Source organism: Lepisosteus oculatus, chromosome 9, assembly GCF_040954835.1.
Source record: "Lepisosteus oculatus isolate fLepOcu1 chromosome 9, fLepOcu1.hap2, whole genome shotgun sequence".
In the NCBI taxonomy this organism is placed as follows: domain Eukaryota; kingdom Metazoa; phylum Chordata; class Actinopteri; order Semionotiformes; family Lepisosteidae; genus Lepisosteus; species Lepisosteus oculatus.
In genome coordinates, this window is record NC_090704.1 from 46,065,951 (window position 1) to 46,085,263 (window position 19,313).

Sequence of the window (19,313 nt, forward strand, 5' to 3'; positions counted from 1 at the left end):
GGCGAGCTAGCTGAGGGTGCCCTCTGCTCCAGCGACGGCCTCTACTGTCGCCAGGGAAACAAGCGCCGAGGCACAGAGAAGCAGCACAGCAGCGGTTCAGGGGAACTCTCCCGCAGCAGGGCTGGGGAGACGCCAGCAGCATCCCTGCTCCCTCAGCTGGCCAGAACTGCCCCCCCCCAGGCCAGCTCTTAAAGACAGCCTTCAGGTCTGGCCTGCAGGCCTAATTATTGGTCACCATGGACACAAGAAAAATGAGCTGGTCTCTGTGTGTGTGTGGGGGGGGGGAGGCTTATTTAAACAATAATCTCATTAAGAACAGCCACCCGCTCTGCATTCTTTTATAACAGTCCTGGACTGTTGCACAGTCGAGAGCTGCGCCGCCCATGATCAGTAGCCCTGCGGAGACCTCTAGTGGTCGGATCTAGTTATTGCATGCAGCAGTAATATAATGTGGCACCTTTCTCAGTAGATCCATCATGACAGATCCTCCCCCCCAAAAAAAAAATCTACATGTATTTTAAAAATGTGTTCCTGTACTTACCACACATCGAGCTTTAATTACAATTGGTGAGACTCTTTTCCTTCTTGGGAAACTCAGCTACTTTAAGGTGGATATAACTATTCCTACACTTTTCTACAAATCGTTCATTGAAAGTGTCTTCACATCCTGCTTCACTTGCTGGTGTGGCAACATGAGTACCGGTAACTGTAACAGGCTGGGAAATCAGTGAATATAAGTGGGCAAAATAATCGGGAATAATCAAATCAACTTGAGCATCCTTTACAGACAGAGGGGGACTAAGAAAGCCAGAAGCATCAGGGAGTGTGTGTCTCACCCCCTCCGTTGCGAATTCACACTTCTCCCATCTGGGAGACGCCTCTGTGCCCCCAGGTGTAAAACCCACAGAGTCAGGAAATCTTTCATCCCCACTGCAATCACACCCTTCAATAATGCAAAGTCACTACCTTGTCTCTTGTTTCTTTTCTCCTGTAACACTACTGTATTCTCTTCCCTTTTGGTGATGTTTACTCGTCATTGTGTTGTGTTTGACTGAGCCGTAAAACCAACTTCCCCTAGGGGACAATAAAGCTTGAACTGAATTGAATAACCCCATGATTTTGACTATCTTGGTTCTCTGGTCTTCATTTAAAAGAACATCTTCCTTAAATGAAAAAAAAAACAATTAATTGTATTTACAATAATATTTATACTAATGTAACCAGTAAATATAGAGTCAGATTCCGATTCCAGAAAGTGATTAGAAGCCATGAAAATGAATACGCTCTAGAAGCGGCCGTGGAACTTGAGAACATTTAGTGGTACTGTGCTGCCCTCCTGTGGCTGAAGGATGAAACTGCAATACACGACACCGAACTCCACAGCAGAACTATCGCACATTGCGACTTACAGCGAAGTACGCGAGGAATGGACACGGCCAAGAGATCACAGCCCATTCTAAATCACAAAGGGTCTTCGGGGCCAGGGAAATCCTCACAGTGAAACATTTACAAAGTAAACAAAAGTAACAAAACTTATAAAAGTGCTCAAAAGTTACTGTATATACTGTGTGTTTGTACTGGAAGACCTGGCAATAAAAAAATATCTTTATGCTGGTGCATATTGACAGACCTAATAAGAAATAACAACTTACAAGGAAGGGTCAGCTTTTTGTTTTCATGCTTGACTTGTAAATTACAAAATAAGTGCGCAGTGGAATGCAATTTACTGTCCAGAGATCATCTTGCAATGCCCCACGGCATGTTTTCAGGCAAAGATGAAACACTGTAAATTGTATATCTCCGATAAGGAAGGTGGCTAAGAAGCGTGCTTTCACCAGGAAGATCTGATAATAAGGCTCTCGGCAGCCCGGAGAGAGAGAGGATATTAAAAAGCCGATTCCCACAGATCTGCAAATCTCTTCCCAACACTTCTATGTCATGGAAATGAGACAGTGGGGTTCGCCTTCCGCCCAGTGAAGACAATTAAAAGGTGTTTGTCTACGTATCAACCATTTTTTATTCGATTCCAAGTGATATATCGTACTTGCATATCGCCGTTCTGGTCTGTTGGATTGTCTGTGCAGCTCGTCTGACTGCTGTCAGAATAAAACGGATTAAAAGCAAGTTGTTTGCATGAAATACCTGTTCTTATTCTTACTGTATCTCCTTCTTCTTTATATCGTTACACCTCATCTTGTTACCGATATTCAGTTTTCAGCTCTGGGTTTGAGCTGCTGTAGCACTGTGGGCACAGCGAGAGTGATGCCACAGCACGTTACATCACCATGACCAAAAGGAGAAAGGAAACACGGGGACACCTCGAAGGCCTGGTTCCAGATTTCACACAGCACATCAGAAAACTGAGGCGGCCTGAGAGAGGACATGAACCCCTCGGGCTACCGGGGAAACTGCAAAGCACAGGCCAGAAATGCACCACGTCCCATTGCAGTCTGAAGAGCAGAGGACTGTGAAATAACAGAAGAAAAGGACATAAAAGCCTGTCTCTACCATTTGTCAGCCCTCCCTGCCTAAAACATTGTGACCTGGATTAAAATGTCTCAATTGCATCCAACATGCAGTACGCCGCCAAGAAGCTGTTGCTGGGCACAGCTAGGTTCACCCAATTACAAGCAGCAGCACGCTATGACCATACGCGACCTTGAAGAGTTTCCACAATCCTCCCATGCCTTAGTGGCCGGCTGGCTCCCCTGCCGAGGGTCAGTGCTCCCCTGCGGCGGCCCCAGAGGGCCCAGGCGCGCGATGGGACGAGGAGTGTGCAAGTGCTCCGCTCCAGAATGGGACAGCCTCCCATCGGAGAGCCGGAACGGCCAGCCAAACCCAGCCAGATGCTCACGGCCAGAACTGGACCTGGGCCGGCTGCCACAACACCGAGCCACCCTGACCTCCAGCGTACTTAAAGGAAACACCTGGACACCAGCAAAAATCACAACGCCAAATGGATCATTTAATGAGAAACCGTTTCTGCAGTCTGAAAGCAGATTTGTGGGCATGCTGGCAGCTCTGCATTGAAAAGGGATAGTTCGAGAGGCAGAGTCACATGTAAACCGCAAACTTCAATGATGTCCCAGACTTAAAAAAAAGCACAGCCTTTCTCGTTTGCCTGTGGCTTAAACTTACTTTTTTGTGTTAGCCAACTTTCAAAACAAACCAAATCTCAACAGCGATGACAGACCTCAGTGGATATCTTTGTCTGGACAGCCAGAGACATGCCTGGCAGTGAACGGTTATGGGTATCGACTCGCTGTGATCAGAGATGGAGACACTTCACTCAATGGCAGGAAGCAGCACACAGAAGCATGCCTGCGCTCGGACTACGCTGGAGAGCATGCCAGAATCCAAAACTTCACCTCTTGCTTTACCTTGCGGTTGCAAACAACGAACAGAAGTTAAAGCAACAGGAGGAAGGCCGTTGTGCAGAAACGAGAGAGACGAACACCGGAGCAGCCAAGAGAGCGGAGGGCAGTGACAGCCGCCCCAGCCTCAAGACGCCCCGGGGCAGTGATGGATGATGGGATGCAGTGACATGGCAGTTGTTTCATGAAGGAGCAGAACTCCCGTGAAACGGTCTGTTCCACTAATTTACTAACAATCACTCATGGTTTTTCAGCACAGCAGGACAGGACAGCCGTCCACAGACTGTCCCAGACAGTTTAACACGCTGGCGTTATGTACAAACTAGTGGACAACTGGCATGAAATAATAGGTAAATTGAATTTTATTTTCACCCCTTCGTTGGCAGAAATTCAAATTGGTCAATTTAGCCATCAGCTGGTACAAAGGAACAGGCACACAGGCTGACTGCTGTCTTGGCCTTTGGGAACATACTGTATCGGTCTTATTCTACAACCTTCGAATAACAAGCCTTCTTAAACACGTGCTTTTGCCCCCTTCGACACTTAACTTCACCCTTCAGGAACTCCCTCAAAGCTTCTGCTTTGTTGTTAGTAAATTGGATCTATTTGTAGTAGCCAGCAACTACGTACAAACAGCACGGAATAGTGCGAGAGGGTATAAAATGTGTGACAACACAGAGAGAGAGCGCAACAGAGAGGAAGAGGAGACGGGTAGACAGAGAGCTACCTTGAGGAAGTGGAAATTAATTTGGCAGTCCTGAAAGAGACAGGAGAGAGAAACTGGAGCATTAGTAAGGAGAGAGCCAGGCGGCCATTTGTCATAAAAGGAGGAGAAGGTGCTGTGGAACAGGAGAGGCAAAGTATTCTCACAATCTGAAAGCGGGTAGGAGAAAAGGCACATTTATGCAGGAAAGAAACAAAAATACCGAAATGAGAAAGGAAAATTTAAAAGGGACATGAAGGCAATAAGGAGCAGATTTCGTGACATCCATACAAGTTAGAGATCTGGAAAAAGCAAACACTACTTGCAGATCTTTCTTTTACTTTACTTTTGGCCTTGTTATCTGGAAAATACCTTAATAATTTAATTTTGAAACCAGAGCTGTAAGTCACTACCAGTGGGATCACACAGAATTAAGAGAGCGTCATGGGTCATTGGGAAAGGAGGGTTAAGGCACAGAAGGTTCTGTTTTTTAGTTGTGCATTTTTATTTAGCTGAAAGGTGCTCTTTGAAGTATACAACTTAAGCATTTTTAAAATAGAAAAACTAATTTAGTGCTGGCTCGATTCTAGGGCTCCAGTTTTCTTTAGATGAAGATGTAACGTTACGAGAACTGAAACTCTTTTGTAATTAATGAAGATGATTGGTGTGAAGAATTTCCTGAGTGCTTTGTGCACATCTGAGCTCACTTCCACAGGAGTCACACAGTACAGAGAACTATGGATCAAAGCAGGAAAATGCAGAATAAAAATAAATTTCTCTGACTAATGTCATGCTTCACTATGGAAAACTAATCATCAATAATAAATGGGTGAATATAAAATACAGAAATGCCTGTAGTCAGTAAATGAAAAGTTCTAGTGCTGTTTTCATAAGTGTACTGTACTGTATACTGTATACTGTGCAGTACCTACATCATAACTTTGATTTGTAAACTGCAAATTTCTAAACACAAATTTCATAGAAATAAAAACATGGAAAATGGGCAAGATAAGAAATACTTAGGTACATCAATACTACGTGTGTGAAAATATCTAATTATTATAATAGTCAATAGTAAAGCTGCATAATAACACATATTATTTATAGGTATGTTCCAGAAACTCAAAGTACTGTAATAGTCAAATGTAATTTAAGCACTTTTAAATCATCTTAAAACTCACTATTATACGCCAGATTTTATTTCTGTTTAATTCATTCTATTACGGTTTTTGTCGTTGTGGGTTCCCAATTCTTTTGGTTTGTTTTATTATGAAGATTTTTTCAAATCCTTGAAATTCTTCATCATAAAAGGCACTAAATAAAATATATATAAAATATTTTTTTCATGTACATTAGGTGTGGAACATAAGGACACAGTTAAATCTGTACGACCCTGCTAGCTAGTTTCAAATTGTTGATTTTAACTTTAACATTCTTCTACCACTTGTACTGAGAAATAATCATACTTAAAGGGCGCCGTCAATTTCTTTTCCTCACTCCCTCCTAACCTTTCCCATCAAGCCTCTGCCTCTAACTCCCTGTAAAGGTAAGACTCGCGACTCCCAGTACAGCTCTCTCAGCAGGCCAAGCACAGGCTGGAGTCTGAAACACCCCGCAGAACAGGAGGACCCGATACTTATCAGAGCCAGATCCAAACACTTCTCCACCGCAATCAAACACAAGTCAATCAGAAACGGGACAATACAGCACCTCCAGACAAAGCAGACACACTGACGACACTGTGAAATTCACGTCCTCGTGGTTGTGAAATCTCGGACGTGTCGCATCATTCTTTTGAAAATAAAGGAAGGGGCATGCAGGGCGCAGGTACAATGGCGAACGCAGTGCCTCAGTGTGTAACACAACACATGAAAAAAAAAAGAGACATGACACAAGTCATTTAGGCAAACTGAGCCAGTCTCATGGCCTCTGGGCTTCTCCAGCCTTCAGCCTTTCCAGAGGACTCGTGCTCTTTGGCGAGGTTAAGTCTCATCTCCTGCTACAGTGAGGTTGGAGGGAGCTTGCCATTGTCCACTGTGCACGCTTTTCCTGGCATAACACGCCTTGCTCCACTCATCCCTGCAGCCCCTGTTCCAGCTCTGCTGCCAGGTACAGCAGGGCTGCTGGAGACTGTGTGTTTCAGGGAATAATAGATCCAGTCACGGACAGGGATGCATTTCCCCAACCCCAGGAAATACTGCATGCAGAAGGTGAAAAAATAACAACTGTCTTTGATCCTCCAGACTTTCATTCTGGCACAAAACCGAAGGAGTAGGACAAGTATCGGGTCGGGATTGTAAGCCATGTTTGGACATTATGGTCCACCTAGTGACTATTCTCTGAGCTGAGTGGTGGCCAGAAATGCAGTCATTAAAGAAACGGAGTGCAAGGCTTGATCAACCAATTAAACCGGGAACGCTCGGCCTTCGTCAGAGCTCTCTGTTTAGTGCTTCAGGCGGCAAGAGCTCCAGCTCTCTGCTGCCGGCAGCATGGGATAATCGCATCTGCTGAGCGTGCAGCTCACTGGGGAGGGACACTGCTTCCCTGGCAACACGGCCGCACGACTGTCCTATTCCAGCAGGGGGCAGAGACACGCTAGTCCAGGTAGACCGACGTGGACCCCCGCAGCCGAGTCGAAATGGGGGAGCCCCTTCTTGAATTGCCAGGCCGCGTGGCAGAAGGCGGCTCAGGCCGGCAGCGTCGTCATGGCAACGTTGCGGCCCGTTGCGGATGAGGAGCCGCGGTCTTGGGCGTGCCAGTGGCCGCTCTGCCATCGAGCCGATGATGTCATCACACCCTTAACGGGCGGTCTGTACCAACAACAGGAACACTGGCCGTTGCAATACCTTAGAACTTAAAGGGGCTGGAAAATGAAAGATCTGTGAAAATGACACAATATGTGGCTACAGAGGACTGTGCACGAGCATCTGAGAAACAAACGGAATAAAACAAAGAGCCTGGAGCCTTGAAATACCTGTGTTGCCTGCCCTCTTCCCCTCTGAATAAATCATAGCTATTTTACTCTGTTGCGCTGACCTGTGGGTTATTTCAGTACCCACAAATAAGAACAGCAAAGGTGACTACTGATGTTTAGCATTACCAACCCACATACAGCTGGTTTTGAGGAAATATTTATATTGCTGCTGTACATAACAGGCAAGATGATGCTGGTAACAGACCTTTCCCTGTTCCCTGCTAGACGTACAGTATCTGCAAGCGCCAGGGGTTCACTCTGAAGGAGCAGGAGGGAGGGAGGGGGAAAGGCTCCAGGTGAAGGATTACTGTGCTGGTTCCCCACGTCCTGCCCAGGATTCTGCTGTGGACCTCCCGGGCCTCCTCTATAATCCCCTCGGCTCCCGTCTTACAGGTGCAGCCGTGCGGTCCGGCTCCTCAGACTGCCAGATGATGAGTGTGTGGAACTGAAGGACCCATTACCTTTAATGAGACAATTTCGCCTCCTGTTGCCCTGGCAACCAGATGTGCAGAACTCTCATTACCTCATCCGCTCAAGACTTTTAAATAGTCTCAAGAGAAAGCCATCAGCACGTCCTCGCTCAGCACCAATCCTTCTTAATTATTTATTTATCCATCTCCAAAAGCATGACTGTTCGCAATCCGATGAAAGGACAAAGGTTACGCACCAAATGTTTCTGGCACTCGCGCCTCATGAACGTGTCCCGTGACCAATGTTGATACGATTCATTTTGAAATGAGTCTGACAGAGGGTGACCCCTGACTCCGTGTTCAATGAGGATTTGAGTTATTTTAGCACTTTCAGACAGGAAAGGGATTTGAAAACCGCATTTTAACTTAAAAAAATGTTTCTGTAAATGAAGCACCACAGCTGTGGTAGGATAAATATCACTGCTGGATGAATAATGATGCTTAATCTTAAAAATAACAATATTGCTCTCTGTATTTTGTTCTAAACTGTTTATTCTAAAGCATATAAAATAAATCTTATCTCGTGTGAAGGGTGTCTCTAAAATCCCAGCATTGGTCAACTACAGCCCAGTTTCACTGCCAACATGAAGACCTCTTACACTGCACAGATTTTTAAAAGCAAATGGCCCTGAATATCTTGCGATTGTGTAGCTGTTAGATACAACACCCAGCTGGACCTACTAAAGAACTGAAAGTATGAAATAAAGGAACCGTGTGTTTTGTCCTGGCTCAAGCACTGCTGTGCAGGCTGGAGCAAACAGTACTGCTGTACACCCCTCTTGCAGTTTCCTCTGCGGCTGCTCGCTTTTGACCATCTTGACAATCAAGCTGCAACTGAACCTCCCCTCACCTCAAACTTCTGCCTCATCTCCGTGTTGCCATCCTCCGCGTCTGGAATGGGCACGTTGTAGTACTCGCCTTCCTCCTGGTTGAGCATCTTGTACCTGAGGGGAATTAAAAAAAGAAAGCTGAGGAGGTTTCTCCGCAGTGTCATGCGGGAGATGACCAGAGAGGGCAAGCTTGGGCGTGAGAGGACACACAAATACAAGACAGCGCTCCAGACACCAGTATGACGGACACGCAACACCCTGGTCTAATCAACTGGATTGAATATGATAAGAAACGAGGAGCAAGAATACAGATCAAAGAATCAGGACACATCGTCAGTACGAAAATGGCTCTGTCAAAAGGAATACGATATGGAGTTAGTTCCAGGTATGACCAGGCTCTATCACAACCCTGGCAGTGTCGATTCACAGGCCCAATTCGTCTCTGGACAGCCTGGGCAGGCAAGCTGGGAACAGGTCCCTCCAGTGGAAGGCGCTGGTGAGCCAGTCCACCGAGAATTCACTGGACTCAAGTCAGGAGAGAAAGCTGGCTGGGTTGAGGCCTCAGCAATGTCCTGATGAATCCCAGCTCTGTGTGGTCTTGCACATCGGATAGTTACAGACTGACTTGGGAATGGGAAACTGTGAGCTCAAAGGCTCACTCACAGCATTGCTGAGAAGTAAGGTTGCCCTCATCAAAGATGTTCAATAAAGCTGGAACCAGGTGGCTGTCAGCATCATGCTCACCCCCAACGTTTCCACACTTCGTCTTCATCATCGCCGTGTCATGCCAAAGCAGTATGCATTGGAAAACGACATACTACCCCCTCGCTCTGGCTCCACCAGATGTCTCTCTGCTGTTAGGATGTTCCCCCAAAAGGCCCCTTGAGCACGCAGATCACTTAAAGACGATGAGCTGGTCACCGTGCTGAGGTGCATATTATTCCACCTGGGGCTGTTGCAGTCTGCACGCTCCAGGTGAGGGTCCTGGGCGGAGGTGGAGACCCCGCTGGCTAACTTGATTCTCCGGACCGTTGTTGAACAGGAAATCTCACTCAAAGCACTTGGCTGCCTTGCCAGAAAATCATGTTTTTTCTTAAAATACATGACTTGATATTATTATTATACCAAGGAATATGATTATTTTATTTTTCAAGGAAAAGGACTACTTAATCAATTAACATCCTAATGACTCAAAATTTGACAATGTGCCCAATGATACAAAACCTAGAGTACTTGGTTTTCTCTTTACATCAGCACGTAACAATTTACGAACAAGCAGTCTCTAAGATGTGCGCAACACTACAGAAAGCTTTATCTTGAAAACTGCATGCTGATGGCCAGTGTTTCACTTCACATCTGTGGGCTTGTCAACAAGGTGAATTCTGCTTCATCTTTTCCAAATATTTTAAAACACAATTGAATTGTGCCTCATGCCTCTTTTTATAATTGAAAAAGAAATGCTGCATTCTGTGGGATTTTGTCTCACTTGTTTAAACAAAGTTCTGGTCATTATTATCATGCTCATCTGATTCTTTCCCTAACTGGGAGCCCCAGAGCTGTCCAGCAGCAGGCTGGCAGGGCGGGGCTCAGGTCAGGCCTGCCAATCACAGTAGTCTTGAGTCACAGGTCAATACAGCAGCTGTTTCTAAACACAGCTGTGGTGGCCACTCTCCGCAAGCCACAGACAGAGATCTCATTTGGTTTTTATCTCCCTATGATTCCAAATTTCCAAAGTGCCCTGCTGGTGCCAACCAAAAATGTGGGCTTGTGAACTGGCATTTTCAAAAATGCCAATTCAGGATGCTTGCAAACAGAAGGCTGTGGCAAGAACCACATTTCACCTCCTGCAAATTCAACTTCCGAGATATTTTATTCACCTTCCTTCATGCAGTCGTGTGTCGCTAGCAGCTTTTGGCCTCTCGGCTAATGTGAGCTCTCGTTAAACAATTCTTATGACTGATGTTACCTTCATTTGCCAGAGTTAACGGAAGTGATCACAGGTTTATGTCGACGGGGGTGCCTTTAATTCCTCGTCATCTGAATATTCAGAAAGTCTCACATTACTTATTTAGACTTGCAGTAAAATAGAACTGAGGTTAATATTCTGACCTAAAGGTGCTGTTTAAGCTGCTATCTTTCACCAATACCGGGGCGCGCTGTGGAGAGGAAAGCACTGATGTGTGTAGCTTTGACCTCCTCAGTCCCAGAAGCCATGTGAAAGGACCAGACATGCACCGTAACAACAAAAGCCTCTCATGGGAACAGAGCTCCACCTAAAGGTTCCAGACAGGAGAGTTTGAACGGGGAAATGGAATACGCAGGAGACAGGCTCTTTACCAGCCGCAGACCGGAGACTTTATGAGCTCCGAGACGCCGAAGGACATGGACCCCATGAAGTCGTTCCTGGTGGTCCTGTCCCAGTCCCACACTTCCACAGACAGCCGCCGGTCCTTGTCGCTGGGCTTCAGCTTGCTGCAAACAAAGAGCACAAGAGCTCAGGCAGCGTTCCGTAGTCCGGCTGGTCCCGAGCCCCCCCTCCCCGGCTCACTAACCCCCGCCGAGGAGTGAAGGGTGCACGAACACTGCAGAACGATGACCATGCCCCCTCGCCATCTCCCCGCTCTGTAGACCCACGTTCTCTGGCTCCTCAGTCAGAATCTGGTCTCGTTCTCCAGTGATCCCCACGGCGAGATGAGGAATTCACCTCCCTCGCCCTGCCGGCAATGATGCCAGCAACATTGGTGCTGCAGGTCCAATGCACCGAGCTGGCCCACCATGCTGCATATGACTACAGCGGTATCTCAAGTTCCTTTACTCAAGCCTGCTGCAGTGGATGGAGCACAAGCAGAGCAAAGTGCAAAGCACACGTGTGTGGTCATCACGGGCATGGCTTGTAAAGGCCACAGGCTGGCTGTGGCTCCAGGTCACAGAGCGTGAGAGCTGCATGAGCTTTATTTGCAAGCATAAGAGTGAGTGGAGCAGGACGGCTCAGGAGGACACACCCCCTGGCCAAGGTTGGACCCACTTACAAGGTGAAGGACTCGTTCCAGTTGGGGTTGAGCGAAGAGCGAATGGTTCTCGTTTTCTGTTTGGTTTCGTTTTTGGGATCCGGGATCAGCTTCAGCTTGACATAGGGGTCTGACAGCCCATTGGGGTCCATCGGAATCAGGTTTCTTGCTTCGCCCACTGGAGTAAAAAAAATAAACCAACACCAGAGGAAAATGGTTATTCACGCGAGACGATAGCGCACAATGAGGGCAACGCCAGGCAAGCCTATTTCAAGACCTTAACTGTAAAATTCACTGATCTAAATGCTGTTTTTGCACTCAGCATGCATTCATTTAGGCATACGGTGCTACATGCTTTCACCTCCCATGCAGGCAATATTAATGACAGGATCTTCTTTGGAAGACTGGCATATTGTAACTGGCATTGTTACCATCCACCCTCCTGCACCCCGCCCATTACCCCCCATTCCACACCCACTCCAGATCCCCACTCCACACCCCCGGTGTCTTCCTCCTACACACAGTAGAGATTCACCAACTGGGGCTTTGCTGTACTGTAGCTCAGACACAAGCCAACGCGCTCAGGCACAGAAGCCTCTGCATCATCACAGAGCTTTATTAAACAATTACAAAACATAGAGCCCTGTATAATTAGACTTGCAAGTATTGAAATAAAAACATATTGAAAAAACAGCTTTCACTTTGGGCTCGGTTGACAGCAGCTCATTAGGACATTCGTTTTGCTGATGAAATGTTTTCAGTACAGCATTGTGCCTATCCACATAAAACTGAACAGATGGTACACTTGGCTTAGTTCATGTGTATGCCCACACCTTTCCTAAATTAAAAGTAGAATTAATTTTCAAAAGAGTAACATTAATTTTATTTTTTCTAAACCTGAATAAATAACCTGTTTTTTTACAGTGAACAGTGCTGCGTTAATTGTTCAGCTCTTTTCTTTATCCATGGATCAAACTACTTCTTCCTACATCATTAATGAAGGAAACACAATATTCATGGACAAATTCTGAGAAGTCCTCTTGTTTTTATGTTACTGCAAAGAAAACTGCACATTTGCCATTGTGCTGACAGTCCATCAACTGAGCACGAGACAACTCCTGGAGAAGATGTACAGTAGTCTTGGTGGATTGTGTGATAGATTGTTTTGAAGCCAGTTGCCATGAATAATTCAGTAACAGCTGGATTAAATGAATACGATAAGCTTGTTCAGATCATTGCAGTCTGTCAAAAGGCCACCCATCCTTCACAAACTTGTTTTAAGCTTCTCATGTTTGCCTTCTATAAGGCTTGTTATCTTCAGCACAACAGTTCTTACATTTATACATTTATTGCCTCTACAGCCCCCAGAACTGTAGGCTCTGCAGACGCTAGCAAGTTACCACCTCATTACCAACAAGGGGCAAGTTCCCCCGAAAACAGAGGACTAAATGCACGGGCACAAAGAGCAGGCAACCTGCATGGCGCTGTCATGTGGGCACTGGCCTCATCATTGTCACACAGGGGCATTTCCAGCATCTTCGAGCTGCACCGTGGATTATAACAGGCTGTGCCCAGAACTGGAACATTCAAATTAGCATTTGATTCGAGAACCGAAGACACATATACAGTAGTTGGCGACACTTGATTTCCTACATTGCAACGTCACTTCAGTCTGAAGGGAAAGCGCTGAAGAGTGAAAAATTGAGGAGCAGCAGGATCTCTTGTCGGGTAATTCAAGTCATAATCGGATATCACATGAATGATCTCCTTTTTTTTTCCAGAAGAATAAAAAGCGCAGAATTTCAGCATTGTGTACTCTGCCCTCCAAGATACATTTGCAAGGGCTGCAGGTTGCCAAGTTACATCAGAACAAATTAAAATACAATCTGATGAGCCCTGTGCAAATAGGCTATTAACCTGAACTTTTTGCACCAGTAGCAGTGGCTGACATTTCAGCTAATCAGCTTTGGACTAAAAAGATGTACTATGCTGTCAGTTCTCTAAAGCTGGGGGTAGCGTACAGAAGGCCAATGAACGTTTAGTTACCTAACACTCCCTGGCAAACACCTGTCACATAGCTCCACTACAAGGAGCTGCCTTTGGAACCTGGAAAGTTTTTACAATCCCAGAATTCCCACTGCAGTGTGGTTAAGGTGATATATAATCCATTCACTTTCTCCCTCCTGTGCTGCCACGATTCCGAACGTTCTCTTCCGAGGGGAATAAAAAGCTCCTGAAAGATGAGTCGAAAAATCAACCAGTTTCTATTGATTTTGAAATACAACATTCTGTACAGTGACAGAAGGTCTCCTAACAAGCTCAGGCATCACTCAACCCTGAACCAGCAAGAGATTACAGAAACCTCCTCTGCTAAATGAATGCACAAACTGAGTAACGCCATAATGGCATCCCAGCAGGTTCACAGATAATAAGGCTGTGCAGCCAACAAAATGCTCAATTTCTCCTGTGTCAGGCAATAGGTCTTGCGTTAAAGAGGGGCTATTTCATGGTCCTGGCACATCAGAGCTCTCACGCTGAGCATCAGTGTGTACCGATAACCAGAGACAGACTCCAAAGTGAGTGGAGGTGTCATCTCTTAAAACCAAGGACTCTCTCTTTCCTGGGTCCTGGAGAGGAGGCCAGCTGATCCTCCTTCCACCTGGCTGTGAGTCCAATCCAGCACGACGACACAGAGCAACAAACCTCATCCTGAAAATATTTCTTCTCCCTAAAAATATAGATGTACATATCGATGTTCCCACAGATTGTTACTCTCGGTTGTCACACTGTATCACTTCAGTCCACTACATAAATTTATAGTCACAGTAAAGTATACATTTATATAAAAAGCCTCCAGTACATATTAGTTGCAAACAAACCATTATCTGGAAACCACACAAAATAGTTTGACGCCACATAAAAATACACAAGTTGCCACAATTTTAGTTTAAGATATCATCTAAGATTTTTGCTTTTGATTTTTTTTCTAGAGGTGGAAAAAAATTATATTCAAGAAGTTTTCCTTTATCGCAACAAATCTATAAAACGAGCGAAACATTTTCAAGCTGTGCCGGCAAACACAGCTTTGCCTTTGAAACGTACAGTATACTGTGCAGTGAGGCTGTGAATACTGCATAACCCGCTCCAACATGCAGAGCGTAACTCTGCTATCAACTGCCCAACTGGTGGGGGGATTTCAAAAAGCTATTTACACGGAAAGTGAATTCCGGAGTAGCTGTGATCGTTTCCTCAACAAGAGGGTCCCTGCGCACCTGAAGGCCGGTGAGGCTTGGCAGCTTTCATTAGAGCTGTCTTGTTATATTGCTTAGTTTTGGGGGGCTTGGTGGGAGCATAGCTGTGAGTGAAAGGGGACATCATGGGGAGACAGCCTCGAGACCTGACCTGTTTAGCATGTAAGAGGAGCAATAGCTGCATCCACTGGGAAGCGCAGCTCAGTCAGGAGAGCCGCCAGATCTACTGCTCTCCTGAGAACATCACTGCAGCCGCTGTCAGAGTGGTGAAACCGGTAAGCGTCAGCGGGCTGGTGACTTTTAAAACTCTGGCACAGTTTTAGGAAAGACAAACATGCTGTCTGCAAAAAAATAACACTGTTTCCAGTTAGGGGTGCGGGATAGAAACATCCTAAAACAAAAGTACAATGAATAGGTGCCGATAAAAACAAATGAAATGCTGTGCTCTCTCTAAAAAAACCCCTTAAAATCTACAGTCAGTGTTTTGGCTCCAATTCACTGTTGTGGTCATTTTAAAAGGACAAAAACCCCACAGTGAGTACATCGCTATAAAGACGAGAATGGTTTTAGCTGTTGCTATAACACGACTGTCCATTAGGTGGAACCAGAGACCCCCTCCTGTTTCTTTCGCCCATGAAGGGAGACCAGTTAAACAGCAACAAGCTGTCTCTCTCCCTGCAGCGCACTGGGCCACATTTCCCAGCACAGCCTGAACACCGCCTTGTGCCATGACTCTCCTGGGCGATGGTGTTGCAGTGCGTGTTCCAGGGATAAGCACACAAGGAAGGGTGCAGAAGCCTTGTCGCGGCCTCCAACCTCTCGCCTGCTCCCTCTGAAGTTGGCACGACACTCCCCCATGATCCAGACTCTCTGGGATACAGCACAGCGAGGAGCTTTTTCTCTGCTGCCTGCTGTTGCTTAGATACACAATCCAGAAGAACGGAGCCTCCTTTTTACTCTGGGCTTGATTTAGAAAAATAAAACCACCATAAATAGCCTGGCACTTTGTACCCTCAAGGATTCTGCCCATTGTGTTGATATGGAGAACAAACACAACAGCAACACACAACTAAAGGAACAGCTGCCAGAATAACCAAGGCAGTGTGGTGTGTAGGGGAGGGGCAGGGCACTTTCTCAGAATCTTGCCTTGTTTTGCAAGAGCAGCCTTTAGTGAAACATGCACAGGATTAGGTGGAGACAGGCGTTTTCTCCAGTGCTGAGCAATAAACTGCTATTGCCTTTCTGCTCTTCTCCCAGCATTCAACACTGCAATGAAACACGTCTGTTGTCTCCTTTCTTGGGGTGGCTCATGCTCAAGGACACAGCTCCTAGGAGAGTGTCTACAGTTTGGTGTGACAGCCTTCTACCTGCGTCAAGTTCTTAGCACCAAACAGCAAGGTATGGTTTTAAAACTGTCCATAAAATTACAGAAAAATACCAGTGCATTGGAGAGGAATTAAGGACGTTCTAACTGCTATGATGGAGGCGGACTCCTGTTGCGGTTGAGTGATGGAGTGTGGCGTGGCACCCAACCCTCAGGCGTTTATTCAGCCCCGCTGGCAGGGGAAAAGAGAAGCAGGTTTGTGTCCACAGCAAAAATGGGAATTTGTAGGCTGTGGACACAGCAAAGCTGCTGTGCTGATGGCCCTGTGATCCAGGCCTGCAGCCGCAGCCCAGCTCCAGTCCGCTCAGTGCAGATCTGATAAGGGCTCCTATCCCAGGATCTGCCCAGGAAGTGCAAACCAGAGCAACCCAGCGTCACGATTCACAGACTGAGGAGACAGGCATCGCCACTGAGAAAATGTTGACACACTGGCTGTTTCACAAGAGCTGCTCTTCTGCTGTGAAAAGGCATTCTAAGATACTGGATTTATCGCTTGCAACTAACAATATTAGCTGCAGTTCAATATTCAGGCTCAGCAGTCAGTCCAGTGAGTCCAGTCACATTAAAAAGGTCAGTGTTGCTTTGGTGACAGGTGACAGGTTTTCGTCTCATTTTTGTCCTCAAGACACAGAAAAAAAAACCATTCCATACAACTACAGTGTAATGCAGTATTTCACAGTGGCCAACAGAGCAGACTCCGTAACATCAATAGACACACAGCACAGTTTATCTAAACCTCATTTGTGTGCACAGTAATCCTGTTTAGAACCCTCCAAAAATGTTCGATTCTATTAGTGCAAATTGGGAATTTGAAATCCAAGATGATCATTTAAGGCAGTCACTGGCAGTGAACCAATCCAGCAGAGCAAAGGAGACTGGAACCACCAGGGCATGCCAGTGCAGAACCAGACTGTACACCGAGCAAGAAAATGAATCTGATGAAACAAAAATGAAGACGCCACCATGCGGCATTTTCTGAAAGTTTGCAAATAGTAGAACCTGTTTTTCTAGATGGATATCCTGGAAGCAGGGACTGCAGCTGAGATCGGACGCCTTTCAGACTCGTGACCTGCCAGTACGGGAGGGAGGGAGGATCAGAGGATCAGGGGGTGACTGAGCCAAAGGTCTGAGAGAGCTCCTGAGACAACGGGGCAAAAAGAGCCAAGCAAAAACCAGGGAATGGAACGAGTGTGAGCCTTTCCTCCGAGACGAAATAAGCACACCTGGAATCGTGCTGATGTGGGAGGGTGTGCTGGCCTGCAGAGACACAGATGTATTTGCTTTTCAGCCTTGATGGAGCTTTTTTATCTCTGACGGGCAGAACAGGCAAACCTGTCACCACGGTCACTACAGAGCCCAGAAACTCTCAGGACACTAGCACAGAAAGGAGGGCAATATACTGTAATCATGGAATTTAAAAGACTGGGATATAAAAATAGAAAACCACCATAATAACGGTCTGTTGTTGAGAGGGGAGAAAAACAAACTTCTTGATGACAAACTGTGTAATTCCTCTTCACTGTTTGTTTGAAACTGCATTGATATCAAGTCCCCACCTTTTTACAGCTGCCAGTAGAGAACAAGCAAATATTTTTCCAACAGGGATTGGTGCTCTGTCCCTCCTGGCACAAGCCTTGATGTTATAAATGCATGAACCAGGCACTCAGCATCAGATATTGATAAATGCCTAATGCGGGCAATATTTCTAGTGTGAAAGAAAGACGTCTCAATCAGATTTTCGAAAGACAGGAGAGGATCAAGTGTGGCTCCCAGATCCCTAGGTGGGGCTGATGTGTGAAAGGGGAAGCCATCAGCCAATACTGTGAAGCTCTCCAGCTTTTCTAGCTGACATTTGCTGCCCACCTGCACAATTTCTGTTTTGTCACTATTTAGCTTCAGGGAATTTGATGTCAACCAAGCAAACAAGAGATAAGTGACTGAGGTCGGAGACCAGAGAGGGAAGAGGTTTTAACATACTGTAAATCTGAGCATCATCCACATAACACTGAACCTGAAGACCATGTTTGCGTATAATTTGGCCGAGAGGTAGCATACAGTATAAATAAATTAAGCAAAGAGTCCAAGATTGAGCCCTGAGGCACACTGGGAATGACTGGGGCCATGGGGGACTTATGAGGAACAAGGGAGACAAAATGCCGCCTGCCAGTCAGATAACAGCAAAACCAGATAAAGACAGTACCACTGTGTTTTTCAGCTTCAGTTTCAAGTTTTTATTTCAGTTACAAAATACAACGGTTAAAGCTCCAACATGTGCAAGAGCCGGGAACAAACATTTCAGGTTCATCTTATTGTCATGATGTCAATGAAGGGCTTGATTGAGTAACTGAGAGCCCGGATGGAACAAAAGCCAGCAGGTGTGTGGGTCAACAGGACCAGGACTGGACACCACTGCCCTGTACGCAGCCCAGAGGGAGCTCAGTCCTTCGTGCAACCCCAAACTGACCTGACCTCCAGTCACAGCAAGTCAGGGCTTTCCAAGTCCACATAGCACAGATGCCACAGCCAGTGAAAATCTGCACTCAGCCAAAAGTAGGATTTCCCAAGAGGAGCAGCACAACTAACGTGTAAGGAACTGTGTACGCTTACGGTGTTTTATAATGTCAGAAACAAAAGACTTCCCTATAAGAACCTCAACCTAAACTTTAAAGGTTCCCTGAGAACAAGTTTTTATTTGCAGTCTGTAAAGTTTATTGCCAGCAAATATTGTGATAGAAGCAGGAGGTTCCACAGAACTCGATGACTCAGACTGGTGGCATTTCAGAGCCCTGTGGAAGGCACTCCACATCACTGTACAAGACTTGGGATAATGGGAGATTTCCAACAGCACCCCCTCCAAAATTTCAGCTGTCTTGTCCCTAATCTGCCCTTAATTCCTCTTTAATGCAGCAAGGTGTCTTTCTTTATCTGAAGGGTTCAAGAGCACAGAGCAGATGATTTCCCCAAGGAGTCTCCATGCTGTTCATTTCAACTTGAGCAGCTACAGGGAAGACATACCTCTGGCAGGCTCTTCCTGAGACACCGGCCTTTTCGTGACTGGCACCCAATAACAAGCAGGCACCAGGCTAAGATGTGGAGAGATATGTAAAGGCAGAAAGACAGAAAATCTATAGCAGAGGAGGAGGGATCTGCATTGAATTCTGCCTCCAGAGAAGTACTGTAGCTTATTTTCTGATGATTTTTTCCAGGTCTAAACTTTACTGTCTGACCTCAACTTAAGAGCACTGTTCTTCCCCGAGACAGAAAACTGTAAGATGTCAATGATAAGCAGAGGAGCTCTGGTGTATGTCATATGAAATGC

At 46.0% G+C, this 19,313-nt stretch overlaps 1 protein-coding gene across 2 annotated transcripts in view; it reads right to left on the reverse strand.

Annotated features, from left to right (window-relative positions):
• Positions 1 to 19,313, reverse strand: part of prkcab (protein kinase C, alpha, b) — a 188,537-nt gene that overhangs the window by 45,011 nt on the left and 124,213 nt on the right. Inside the window, exons 6-9 of one of the 2 annotated variants that reach the window (XM_069194636.1) lie at positions 11,381 to 11,537; positions 10,689 to 10,823; positions 8,372 to 8,465; positions 4,102 to 4,131 (exon numbers count right to left, since the gene is read on the reverse strand). In XM_069194636.1, the coding sequence (XP_069050737.1) occupies positions 4,102 to 4,131; positions 8,372 to 8,465; positions 10,689 to 10,823; positions 11,381 to 11,537 (416 nt within the window). The remainder of the gene's footprint in view (positions 1 to 4,101; positions 4,132 to 8,371; positions 8,466 to 10,688; positions 10,824 to 11,380; positions 11,538 to 19,313) is intronic. The other variant, XM_069194637.1, reaches the window with a different exon arrangement.